Here is a 13147-nt window from a genome sequence, read left to right as displayed (position 1 = left end):
GTACTCTGAATGGGACTAATTTTGTACTTAGTACAGCATCAGTTAGGCGCCACAACTTGAATATGTTAATGTTACTGTATTACTCATTTAGAGGTCAGGCTCCAAAGCTACAAGAGAAACCCTGTCTCAACCACCCCCCCAAAAGTACTTAACAACTATGTTTTGAACATCTCCACACAAATATTAAATGGATTCTCAATGAATTCTCAATGAAAATCCTTCCACATTCCTTTTCATCCACCAGATTTTATCCAGAATGATGTTAACAGTGGACGAATACATAATGTTTTCACTAAACTATCTGCAATACAATTTTGTCTTTCATATGAGTTACAACAATACAATAAAAGGGAGAACATGTAAAAGATATTTAACAGAACACTGGAATGAGCTAAATATTCTCTCGAGAATTTTATTATTTATTAGAACCCTTTCCCCACAACTTTGGCTGGTACTGTGTTCACAATTAACAAATTATGCATAAACAAAAAGTAAATATCAGGTGGTAGTGGTGGCACACGCCTTTAATCCCAACACTGGGGAGGCAGAGGCAGGCAGATCTCTGTGAGTTCAAGGCTAGCATGGTCTACAGAGCAAGTTCCAGGACAGCCAGGGCTACACAGAGCAACCCTGCCTCTAAAAAACAAAACAATAAACATAGTCCGAAGTAAATGATCAGTCTAACATGACAGGAGTCATGGAACATTAATGGTGAAAAGGTGCCTCAGATAAACCCAGTTCCAATAACTGTTTTCCCTATGTGCACTGTCCGAGGTGAGTAGTGTTTGAGAAATCTGTTTACACAGTTAACAAGATGAGACTAAATCAAGAACATGATGGCTAGCTGCCCTATTACTTCTAACATTCACACACATTCCCAACAGAATATTACCCATCAACAACAGACTTCCCACATTCTCATTGGCAAAGAGATCCTTGACATCAAGAACATATGAATACTCTGATGTTGACCAGTTCTAGGATAAATTAAAGTTCTTTCCACATTCTTTTCAGTCAGTCTTGGAATTATGAGTTCAGTAACACTTCCATACAAAGGATTGTCCACCTTCCTTACATGCATAAGACTCCTGAAGATTATACATTTTCTGATGCTATGATGTTGTATAAGCTCACCATTTCCAATAAAGGCTTTCCCACTCTTTAATTTATGTTTTCAGACCAATAAGGATTCTCTGATGAGCTTTAAGAGCTGAGCTGATTCTATAAATAATCTTACATTCTTTGAATTCAGAGGGTTTCACATCAGCATGGAATCTTTTATGTTGAAGGCCTGAGCTCCAATTGAAGTCTTTCCACATTCTTTACAATGACGGGTGACTTCACTGTGCAGTGATGGCTGAACTCAAATCTAAACATTTCTCCACATTTCGTACATTCATATAGTTTCTCACCAGCACGAATTCTCTGATCAACAACTAGCATAGACTTATTTCTAAAGGTCTTTCCACATTCTTTATATCCATAAGGTTTTTTTTTTTTTTTTTTTTTTTTTTTTTTTTTTTTTTTTTACTAATACGAACATTAGCATGCCAAACAAAGTTTCATTTTCAACTAAAGGCCTTTTCACATTTTTAACATTGGTAAGGTTTTTCATCAGTGTGGATTTTCTGATGTGCTTTAAGGTATTCACTACGAGTAAAGAACTTCCCACATTCTTTACATTCGTAAGGATTCTTGCCAGAATGCATTCTAAAATGTCCAAGAAATTGGTAGTCATATCGAAAGGCTTCCCCACATTCTGAACATTTAAAGGGCTTCTCACCAGTGTGGATTCTCTGATGAATTCGAAGTCCTCTACCACGAACAAAGCCCTTTCCACATACCTTGCACTGATAGGGCTTCACATCGGTATGAGTTCTCTGATGTTGAGTAAGCTCAGACTGAATTCGGAAGGCCTTCCCACATTCCTTACACTGAAAGGGCTTCTCATCACTGTGGGTTTTCTCATGAATTCTAAGGCCTGTACCGCGAACAAAGCCCTTTCCACATACCTTGCACTGATAGGGCTTCACGTCGGTATGAATTTTCTGATGCTGAGTAAGTTGGTAATGAAGCCTGAAGGCTGACCCACACTGCTCACATTTAAATGATTTCTTTCCAGTATGAATGCTCTTGTGCCGAGTGAGCTGTGTCAGAACAGAGAAGGACTTCCCACAATCCTTACACTGAAAGGGTCTCTCACCAGAGTGAGTCTTCTGATGCTGCGTGAGGTTTGAGCGACGATTAAAGGCTTTCCCACACTCTTTACATTGAAACGGCTTCACACCAACATGAGTAATCCTGTGCTGAACAAGGGTGGAGACACGCTTGAAGGACTTCCCACATTCCTTGCATTCATACAGTTTTTCACTTGAATGAATTATTTGATGGCTCTTAAGATGGGCAAGAAGCCGAAAGGCCTCTCCACACTCCTTACATTCAAAAGATCTCTCACCAGTATGAAATCTCTGGTGGCGAATGAGATGTGTATTAAGTCTAAAGACTTTTCCACATTCCTTACAATCAAAGGGTTTCTTTCCAGTGTGAATACTCTGATGTTCCGTAAAATTTGAACGTCGACGGAAGTGTTTCCCACACTCATTGCACTGATAGGGTTTCTCATCAGTATGGATTCTCTGATGTTGAGTAAGCAGGGACTGAAGTCTGAAGGCTGACCCACACAGTTTACACTTGAAGGGTTTCATGTTAGTGTGAATACTCTGATGCACAGTAAAATTTGAACGTCGGCGGAAAAACTTCCCACATTCCTTGCACTGATAGGGTTTCACATCACTATGGATACCCTGATGCTCAGTAAGGTGGTACTTACGTCTGAAAGCTGAGCCACACAGCTTACACTTGAAAGGTTTCTCATTGGTGTGCGTTTTCTGATGCTCAGAAAGGTATGACTGAAGCCTACAAGCCTTCTCACACACTTTACACTCAAAGGGTTTCTCACCAGTGTGAACACTCTGGTGTTTCACAAGGTATGAGCCAGTGCTGACTGTCTTGCCGCACTGCTTACACTGAGATGACTTCTCTCCAGTATGACTGTCCTGGCTCTGAGTGATGAGCTGAGCCAGGACAGCGAGGGTCTTCTCACATTCCTTACACTGAGCCGGTCTCTCGCCAGAGTGACTTTTCTCATGTCGCATGAGGTTTGAGTGGTGATTAAAGGTTTTCCCACACTCTTTACACTCAAAGGATTTCACAGCAGAATGAATGCGCGTATGTTGAAGAAGCATGGAGAGATGCTTGAAAGACTCGCCACATTCCTCGCATCTGAAATGTCTCTCAGCACTGTGGGACTTCTGAGGTCTCGTGAGCTGTTCGGGTTTCAAGGTCTTTGCACCTTCCTCACGGAAGTCACAGGGCTTCTCTCGAGTGTGACTAGCCTGATGCTTAACAAGACTGGAGCTACAACCAAAGCACTCCCCACACTCTTGACATTCAAATGCTTTGTCTACATTGTGAGGAAGAGTCTGGCTGGTGTAAGGAGGTAGTTTTTCCTTGTTTCTAATCGTTTGGTCAGCATTTCCCTTTTGACAACTCTGTAGTTCCTTGAATGCACTACAGTCGGAGCCATTACTAAAACTGGAGCCCTGGAGGTCAAAAGTTTTACTGATATGCTCTATGCTCTCTTTGGGTAGATTTATACTATGATTGTCTTGAGATATTTTTTGAGCTTCATAATCTGAGTCCAAATCTGAAAGAAAATGAAAAAGCAAGAATATTTTAGTTTCCCATGACACAAACATATAAAAAAAAAAAGTCCATTTTATCAATGGTCCAACTCTAAAGTATTTTCTGAGCTAAACAGCACAGAGAACAGCAATAACAAACGTTTATGTGAGACAGTACTCTTTACAGTAGAATAGGTTGGAAACAGGAAGACATGTCTGCTTAATGAGATTAAAACAAACTGTACTGAAATAATTTTACATGCTTTATGCATATTACAGAAAATACACATGCTTTGGTGAAGGCTTTTGAAACAAATAACAAGAAAAATAATATACTACACAATACCAAGTATCTGTCATACATTAAGAAAACTAGTCAGGGCCTGGAATTATTAAAAGAAAGAAAGAAAGAAAGATCAGTGGTGGTGGTGCACAATGGCAATAATTCCATTAACAGGCAACCAGAAGTAACAGCATCATGAGTTCCAAGACAGCTTGGATCAGAGAGTGAAACTACTGCCTGTGGTGTCTCCTCACTCTCTGACCTCTTTTCTAGGGGACTAAGCAGATCCTAGTGGAGTGCCTGCTTTCTTCTCTCCTGTGGGACCCTTTGACAACCTCCATCCCCATTTCTAAGCGTCAGCTTCCAAGACATAGAAACAAATTTTACCTGGAGCCCCAGTGATCACACCTATCAGGATCCCACAAGAATTCTCTAGCAACAACATAAAGCTACCACACTCTCCTAAGAGCAAGAGAAGGCAACAAAAGCCAAGAAACAAAACACTCACCCAATAAAGACAAGACCAGGTATCAGCACCTAGAGTTACACTCTTCCCAAACTCAGATGTCTAGATGCCAGCGGAAAAACACTCACCGGCCACAGCAGTTTCTCTGCTCTAGCTCCAACACCCCGACTACAGCGGCGCTGAGTACTGTAACATAGCCCGTAAAAGCCATTACAATGAATTTATGTATGTGAATATGAATTTGATATTTATGAATACGATAGAGGTCGTTCAACAGAAAATGAAGAAATGCTTTAAAGAAATCTATGAAAACACAAACAGTGGAAGGAAATGAATCAAACAGTACAAGACCTGAAAGTAGAAATAGAATCGATAAAGAAATCTAAGCTGAGGGAACCTAAGAAGCAAGTCTCATGAGCAGAGTACAAGAGACGGGAGAGTGAGTGCCCGGCGCTGAAGACATGAGAGAAGAAACGGACAGCTCAAAGAAAATGGTAAAGCTAAAAACATTCCTGCACAAATTACCCAAGAAATCTGGTACACCATGAAAAGACCAAATCTAGGAATAAGAAGAGAGGAAGGAAAAGAGAGCTGGGTCAAAGGCACAGAAACATTTCCAACAAATCATGGAAAAAAGTCCCCCAAAGAAAGAATGTAATTCCTAAATAGGGCACAAGAAGCATACTGAACACCAAATAAACTGAGCCAGAAAAGAAAGTCCTCTTAGGACATAATAAGACATTAAATGTACAGGACAAAGAAAGAATATTAAAAGGTCATACGACTATGTACCAACATAAAGAAACTGGAGAGGATCTCATACTCCAACTTAATACCACAGTGGAAAACTCTAGAATAAAAAAGAAAAAAATTAAGAAATAATGAACTCAGGGCTTAACTCACTAAAATAGAAACAGTGAATAAGAAGAAATGCACAACGAAACAAAGAGTTGGTTCCTGAGAAAATCAGTAAGACCACCAACTCGTTATCTAAATTACCTAAAAGGCAGAGAAAGAAGATCCGATGAACAGCATTAGAGATAAAAGACCTAACAACAGACGGGACATTCAGGGAATCAGTGGGGCATAAGATAGAGCACTACCTGACCAAATTCGAAAAAAGAAATGGGTCAGTTTCCCAATACATACCACTCACCAAAGTTAAAACAAGATGAGGTAAACAATTTACACAGACCTATCATCTCTAATTATTTATTTGTTTGCTTATTTATTTAATAGTTTTTTTTCAAGACAAGGTTTCCCTGTAGTTTTAGAGCCTGTCCTGGAACTACCTCTTGTAGACCAGGCTGGCCTCAAACTCACAGAGATCCACCTGCCTCTGCCTCCCGAGTGCTGGGATTAAAGGCGTGCGCCACCACTGCCCGGCTCTATAATCTCTATAATCAGTAATTAAAAGACCCTCAACTCAAAAAGGCCTTAGGCCAGATATTTTAGTGTACAGTTCTACCAGACTTTCAAAGAAGAGGTCAGGCCAATACTCAATTTACTCCTCAAAACAGACATAGAAGGAACATTGTCCAATTCTTTTCTTGAGGTTACAGGCGTCCTAATACCCAAACCTCATAAAAACACAACAAAGAAAACTACAGACCAATTTCCTTGACAAATACAGATGCAAAAGTTCTCAATAAAATACTTGCAAAATGAATCAAGAATACATCAAAAAGAGCATCCACCATGATGTAGACTTCATCCCAGAGATGCAGGGATGGATCAAAATACGTAAATTGGTAAGTACAATCCTACCACATAAACAAACTGAAAGACAAAAGCCACACAATCATCTCACTATCTGCGGAAAAGGCCTTTGAAAATATTCAACACAGCTTGATGATAAGAGTCCTGGAAGGCCAGGTGGTGGTGGTGCACACCTTTAATTCCAGCACTGGGGAGGCAGAGACAGGTGGATCTCTGAGTTCAAGGCCCACTGGGTCCTCAGGGATAGTTCCAGGACAGCTAGGGCTGTTACACAGAGAAACCCCATCACAAAATATCAGAGAGAGAGAGAGAGAGAGAGAGAGAGAGAGAGAGAGAGAGAGAGAGAGAGAGAGAGAGAGAGAAAATAAATGAATTCTGGAGAGATTAGGGATACAAAGGATGTATTTCAACATAATGAAAGCAGTATACAGCAAGTCCATGGCCAGCATCAACTTAAATACAAAGAAATTCAAAGCAATTCCACAAAGTCCAGAACAAGACATATCTCTCCATAGTTATTTAATAGAGTACTTGAAGTCTTAGCCAGAGCAATATAACAATTGAAGGCGAACATGGGCTTACAAACTGAAAAGGTCAGAGTATATCAATTTGCAGATGATACAACAGTATACACAAGTGACCCTCAAGACTCCACTAGGAAACTCCTACAGCTGATAAACATATTTAGCAAAAAAAGGTGGATACAAAATCAACTCACAATAATCAATAACCCACTTGTGGTAGTGTCAAAGTAGTTGTTAACCAATGGGAGTAGCACTATTTGGATGTATGGCTTTGTTGAAGTGGGTATGGCCTTGTTGGAGGAAGTGTGTCACTGTATGGGTGGGCTGTGAGGTCTCATTTATGCTCAAGCCACACCCAGTATCTCAGCTCACTTCCTGTTGCCTGTAAGATGTAGAATTCTCATTTACCTCTAAGTTAACATGTCTGCCTACATGCTGTCATACGGCCAGTGGCGATGTCCCATTATGATAATGGACTGAACCTCTGAACCTGTAAGCCACCAACTCAGTTAAATGTTTGCCTTTATATGAGTTGCCGTGGCCATAATGTCTCTTCACAGCAATAGAAACACCTAAGACACCACCTATGTACAAATAACAAATGGACTGAGAAAGAGAAAAAAAAAGTCAGGGAAACAGCCTTTCACAAGAGCCTCAAATAATATACAGTATTTTTGTAACTCTAACCAAGGAACTGAAAGACTTGTATGATAAAAACATAAAACATGGGAAAGATCTCCCATGTACATGGCTTGGTAGGATTAATATAGTAAACACGACCATCACACTAATTTACAAGTTCAACAAAATCATTATCAAAATAACACAATTAATTCTTCAGATATGGTGAGGCCAACTTTCATTTTCATATGTAAACATAAAAAAATCAGGATAACTAAAACAAAACAAGAAAATCCTGAGTAATAAAAGAACTGTAGGAGGGTCACTAGCCCCAATCTCAAGCTGCACTGCAGAGCTATGGTAATGAGTTAATAGTGACATAAACACAGACAAGTTCATCAAGGAGCCACACTGATGACCCAGACATTGATCCGCAAACCCACAGACACCTGATTGTTGACAAAGAAGTCAGAAATAGCCAGGCGGTGGTGGCGCACCCCTTTAATCCCAGCACTCAGAAGGCAGAGGCAGGGAAATCTCTGTGATTTTGAGGCCAGCCTGGTCTACAAAGATAGTTCCAGGACTGCCAGAGTTGTTACACAGAGAAATCCTGTCTCAAACAAACAAAAAGAAATCATGAAATTCAAAAGCAAATGGATGAGCCGGGCGGTGGTGGCGCACGCCTTTAATCCCAGCACTCGGGAGGCAGAGGCAGGCGGATCTCTGAGTTCGAGGCCAGCCTGGTCTACAAGAGCTAGTTCCAGGACAGGCTCTAGAAACTATGGGGAAATCCTGTCTCGAAAAACCAAAAAAAAAAAAAAAAAAAAAAAAAAAAAAAAAAAAAAAAAAAAAAAAGCAAATGGATGAAACTAGAAAAAAAATCATTCTGAGGGGGGTATCATAATCATTCTGAGTGGGGTATCACAGACCAAGGAAGACAAAAATGGTAATGGTATGCATTCACTTCTATGACATTAGCTGTTAAATCAATGCTAATCAACCTGCACTCAATAGAACAGCAGGGTTAGGTATAGAGTAAGAGACGGCTGGGCAGACACATAGATATTTTTTAGAAAAGGCAAACAGAATAGATAGTTATGGATGGATGGGGCACTAGGATGAGAGGATCAATGGGGAGGGAGAGTGAGGGAACAAGGAGGAATTATGAGAAGAATACCTAAACTTAAGGGTCATTTGAGGGGTAGTATGGATATCTAATACAGTAGGAAGGTCCTAAAATAAACACATATACGAAGGCTATCTGAATGAAATAGCCAAATAATGGGGGAGACCAACTGACTGTATCTTGTCACTAAATGAAGCTTCTAGTGCCTAATTGAGCTATCCACCAAACAGCTGTCATGGAAACCCCCAAACAACTTAGGCTGTTGCCACAAACTGATGGCAAGCCCACAAAGCTGAGAACAACACCTACAAAACTCATTGAACATGAAGAAGTCGAGCTGGTGCCAACATAGAGCATGCGCCCCCACGTTCCGTAACTTTGGTACAGGAAGACACGCTACACACTACCAGAAGAGAACAAGACACCAAGCCAGCCACAAACCCTTGAATGCAGTCTTTTCTGCAAGTTATACCAGGGCCACGGAGGCAGAAAGTTTGTGGAAACAATGAATCAATATGTAATTTCATTAAGGCCCACTCTACAAGATAGAGCCTGTTCCTAATACTGACTGAACGTTCAAGAACATGGAACCAGACAGCCCAGGAACCTCAAGGGTCAAACTAAATATTACTGTTTGAGAAACACAAAAGCACAAGGCCAACAAAATGGATCCTAATGACATTCTGCTGGACTTATAGTGTCTTGCTGTCATCAGAGGAGTTTCCTTCTGCAGCAGCTGCGAACAAGCACAGAGACCCACAGCCAGACCCATGAGAGACCTTGAGACACTCAGCCCAAAAGGATGTTTCCATCAAATTTTTCCCATAAAAGTTCAGGTAATCCCATTGAAGAGGAGGCAGAAACCAACAATGTAAAAGCCAGAGAGATGGAAGACACCAAGAAAAGAAGGCCTCTAAATCACCATGACCAAAGCTCCTATGATCTCACACAGACTGAGGCACCATGCACACGGTCTGCACTACCCAAACTGCACCCGGTCCTTTGTGCACAAATTTATTATGGCTTCCAGTTTAGTATCTTTATGAAATTCTGGAGTATGTAAACAAATGTGTTTCTGTTTCATGTGTCTTTACTTGCACAACGTTCTGTTTGTTCTAATTCCAATGTCTTAAGTTTTTGTTTTAGCTTATATTATCTCCTAGAAGCCTGCTTTTAAGGAGAGACAGAAGAGTGGATCTGATGGGGAGAAGATGGGGAGGAACTGGGATAAGTAGAGGGAGGACAGGTCATAATCAGCTCATATTATGTGAGGAATAAATACACCTCAATAAAAGGAGGAAAAAGGACTAAGGAAACCCAATAATAAATCCGTAAAGATGTTGGATACTGAAACATCCAGAAAACTAAAATCAACCCCAAAATGTTATTTAAAATAGAAAACCCATAAGGAAACTAATTCTGATGATCCTGAGATAATAATGTTATTAGTATGAGAACAGCATTTTGCTTTCAATTAATTAGTATTAATGGAATGTTATTGTGGATGATAGCTTACTAGGAGATACAGAAAATACTTAGCAACAGCTATCGTATCAATGACTCACCATCAAATCGTACAAGAGAAGTGTTTAAGCATGTAGTTGTAGACAAATCACAGCACATGAAGCAAAATGTCTTTAATTAGTACATTTAGATAACATTTCTTAAAGCTGTTTTATTTGGGGGGTTTTGTGGTTGAGGTTGTAATTTGATTTTATTTGTTTTAAATGATTCGTTTATTTTCATGTTCTATGTTCCCGTGAGTGCCTGTGCTGCGGTCTGCAGGACACGCAGTGGCACTTCAGCTGACAAATCAGGTCAACCACAGAGACACGCATTCTGATTTCTGATGGAGGCCGGTCTAGACCGAGGCGCTGGGAATGCTGCCTTTTGAATAACAGCTGCTCTTCAGTGCGAATCCCCGTGAGCCAAGAGCACTCTCCCTCTCTAGTGGGACTTGTCCCAAAAGCTTTAAGTATATTAATCAATTACTGGGCACAATTTTCTCATGTACTGGTACATTGGGTGACTTTACCCCACACTGTGGGACTCCGGTGTGAAAGTAAGTCACATGATCAAAAACCTTTGTTGTCATAGTCAAATCTCTGCTCCATCCCGAGATAAACTTACAAGTCAGCTCTCTCTGCAGTTATCTTCTATGGCAGGACATTTGCCAGGAGAGTCTTGCAAACAGACAGGGTCAAGGATGAAACTAAGGCATGCTGAGTCTGCTGATTCCTAGCCCTCACAGATGAGGACGAATCCCTGCATCCGCCTGAAGCCAGTACCGGAAAGTGCAGCTTCAGTTAGCCCCGCTCTAACCTTAACAGGCTAGTCATAGTCTGTACTTACTTTTGCCTCAGTTTACTGGTACAAGATCTTAGTCTAGGAAATTAACTGTTTGTGTCTTAACCAGCTCCGGAGAAACACAGGCACCATGGGAATAAATACCAATTTGTCCCAGGCAGCTGTAAAGTCCCAGGCTCCACTATATAACTATAGATTTCCCTTTGTTCTAACTGCTCAGAGTGAAAGATGTTACTCTGAGATCTGAGAGGTCCCCTTTAGCCTCTAACATTTGGTGAAAATGCTAATGTAGAACAAATACCTGAAGGTTTCTTTCCTCAGTTTACCCCGTTGCCATAGCTACCCTGCTATAGGCTACAGGTGCAGCAAGCAAAGAGAGTGCCAGGAGAAAGAGGCGTGGCTACACTTCTCCCCTTTTCATTCCATATGTGGATTACAAAGTTCTAGCTTAATTAGTCACACTTAGGATGTAGTACAGCACAAGAACACCCCTTGGCAGCAGAATTTCCTACTGGCCTGGCACTGGGGGGTCAAACTAGCTATAGCACCCCCCCACATACCTGGCCTAGCTCCAGAGTTAGTACCTAACCCTAATCCACCCTTTGTTTAGCAGATACCTTTGTCACCCTATGTGAATCTTCTTTGATAGTTTCCCAAGGATACAAAGTCTCTGCAAAACTTGGTTGGGGGAACCCGGAAAACCGTGATACCTAATGAATTAAGAATTTGTACTTGGAAGCTTTATTCCGGTTGTTTTGAGCACATGGAAATCAACTGGCTTAATTGTACATATGGAGAAAAATAAAAATGCCTTGGGTGAAGGGAAGGCACTTCAGTCCACCGAGACTGGGGATCCCTGCAGCCGCAAAAGGCTAAGTTCATTATCAAGTGTCTGAGTTTTCTTTCAATGGACCCGTGTGAACCCACATCTGTGCCACGCCATCTGTGACATCCCTTTTTCCCTTCTTAGAATTTAAAGCTCACTTCTTAATTGACCTTTTCACCTCTTAGAGTTGCCAGGGCTTTTTACAGGCCCTGCCTCCCCTGAGCCATAGAGTAAGCTGACAGTTATTGGCATCGATCAGCCCTTATCTGTTTTATGACCTGAGAAAGTCAAGCCTTGTAACCTTGCTATTGCCAGAGAATTGCAGATTGTGTGTGATGTCTATTAACTGAAAACTTTGCAGAGCAGCAGAATAGAGAAAATTCTGAAAAGCACATAATGAGAGCATTATTTCACCCTCAGATATTCTACGATCTTTGCCATTACACCCCTTCTGAATCTAAGAGGGTCACGGGGCTGGACCCCAAAGGCTCTCATTATACGGGCATGTATGTATGTATGTATGTATGTATGTATGTATGTATGTATATATGTATACAATTTGCATGCCTGGTACCCAATGAAGTCAAAAAAGAGCATCAGATCCTTTGGAACTGGAGTTACAGGCATTTGCAAGTCTCAATGTGAATGCTGGGTACTGGAAGCAAAACGTGGTCTTCTGTAAGAGTAGCAAGTACTCTTAATCACTGCACCGTCTCTCCAGCCCCTCTATGTTTTGAGATGGTCTCAAGTAGCCTAGGTTGGCCTCAAACTCAGTACATAGCTGAGGATAACCTTGAAGTTCTGATCTTCCTGCTTCCACCTCCCAAACCCTGGTATTACGTGTGTGTGTGTGTGTGTGTGTGTGTGTGTGTGTGTGTGTGTGTCTTGTATTAGTCACAGTTCTCTAGATGCACAGAACTGTTCATTTTATATATGTGGGATTTATGAGAGTGGCTTACAGGCTGTGATCCAGCTAGTCCAACAATGGCTGTCTAGCAATACAAAGTCTAAGAATACAGTGGTTGCTTACTCCATGAGGCTGGATGTCTCCAGCTGGTTTTCGGTACATGCTGGATTCTGAAGTAGGCCCCCGTTCCAGTGAAGGAATGGACTTGCCATCAAAGTGAGGGAACGCAGACAAAAGGCAACAGATTCCTTCTTCCATATCCTTTTTACAGCATGTCACCAAAAGATGGGGCAAGATTTAAGATGGCTTGTCCCACCTCAGAAATAGGCGGGTCTTCCCACTTCAAACGACTCAACTAAGAAAAGCCTCTCACAGGTGTACCCAGCTGCTTGGGTTTTAGTTAGTTCCAGATGTAGTCAAGTGACAAGCAGGAAGAGCCGCCACAGCCCCATGGAGAAGGCTGTGTTGTGTGCTCACATGCTGTTTCCCTGGCTTGTCCTCTACTCTTCTTGAGTCAGGGTCTCTCATTGGCCTGGAGCTTGACAGGAAAACTAGGCTGAGTGTTAGCAAGACAAAGGATCTGCCTTTTCAACTTCCCCAGTGCTGTAGTTGAGAGTACAGGCTACACCATCACACCCTGATCAGAGTCACTATGAAGATATACAATTAAAATATGTGCTATGCC

The 13147-nt window shown here is 41.3% G+C and overlaps 1 protein-coding gene across 7 annotated transcripts in view; it reads right to left on the bottom strand.

Annotated features, from left to right (window-relative positions):
* Window positions 1-1518: 1518 nt before the first annotated feature.
* The window catches only part of LOC119821058 (zinc finger protein 60-like), a 61545-nt gene continuing 49916 nt past the window's right edge, over window positions 1519-13147 (bottom strand). For all 7 annotated transcript variants that reach the window (XM_038339882.1, XM_038339881.1, XM_038339880.1 and 4 more), the window contains one exon: window positions 1519-3706. In XM_038339882.1, the coding sequence (XP_038195810.1) occupies window positions 1593-3706 (2114 nt within the window). In that variant the 3' untranslated portion in view covers window positions 1519-1592. The remainder of the gene's footprint in view (window positions 3707-13147) is intronic.

This window comes from Arvicola amphibius, chromosome 8 (assembly GCF_903992535.2).
Source record: "Arvicola amphibius chromosome 8, mArvAmp1.2, whole genome shotgun sequence".
Taxonomy (NCBI): domain Eukaryota; kingdom Metazoa; phylum Chordata; class Mammalia; order Rodentia; family Cricetidae; genus Arvicola; species Arvicola amphibius.
This window is presented reverse-complemented; position numbering and strand designations above follow the sequence as displayed.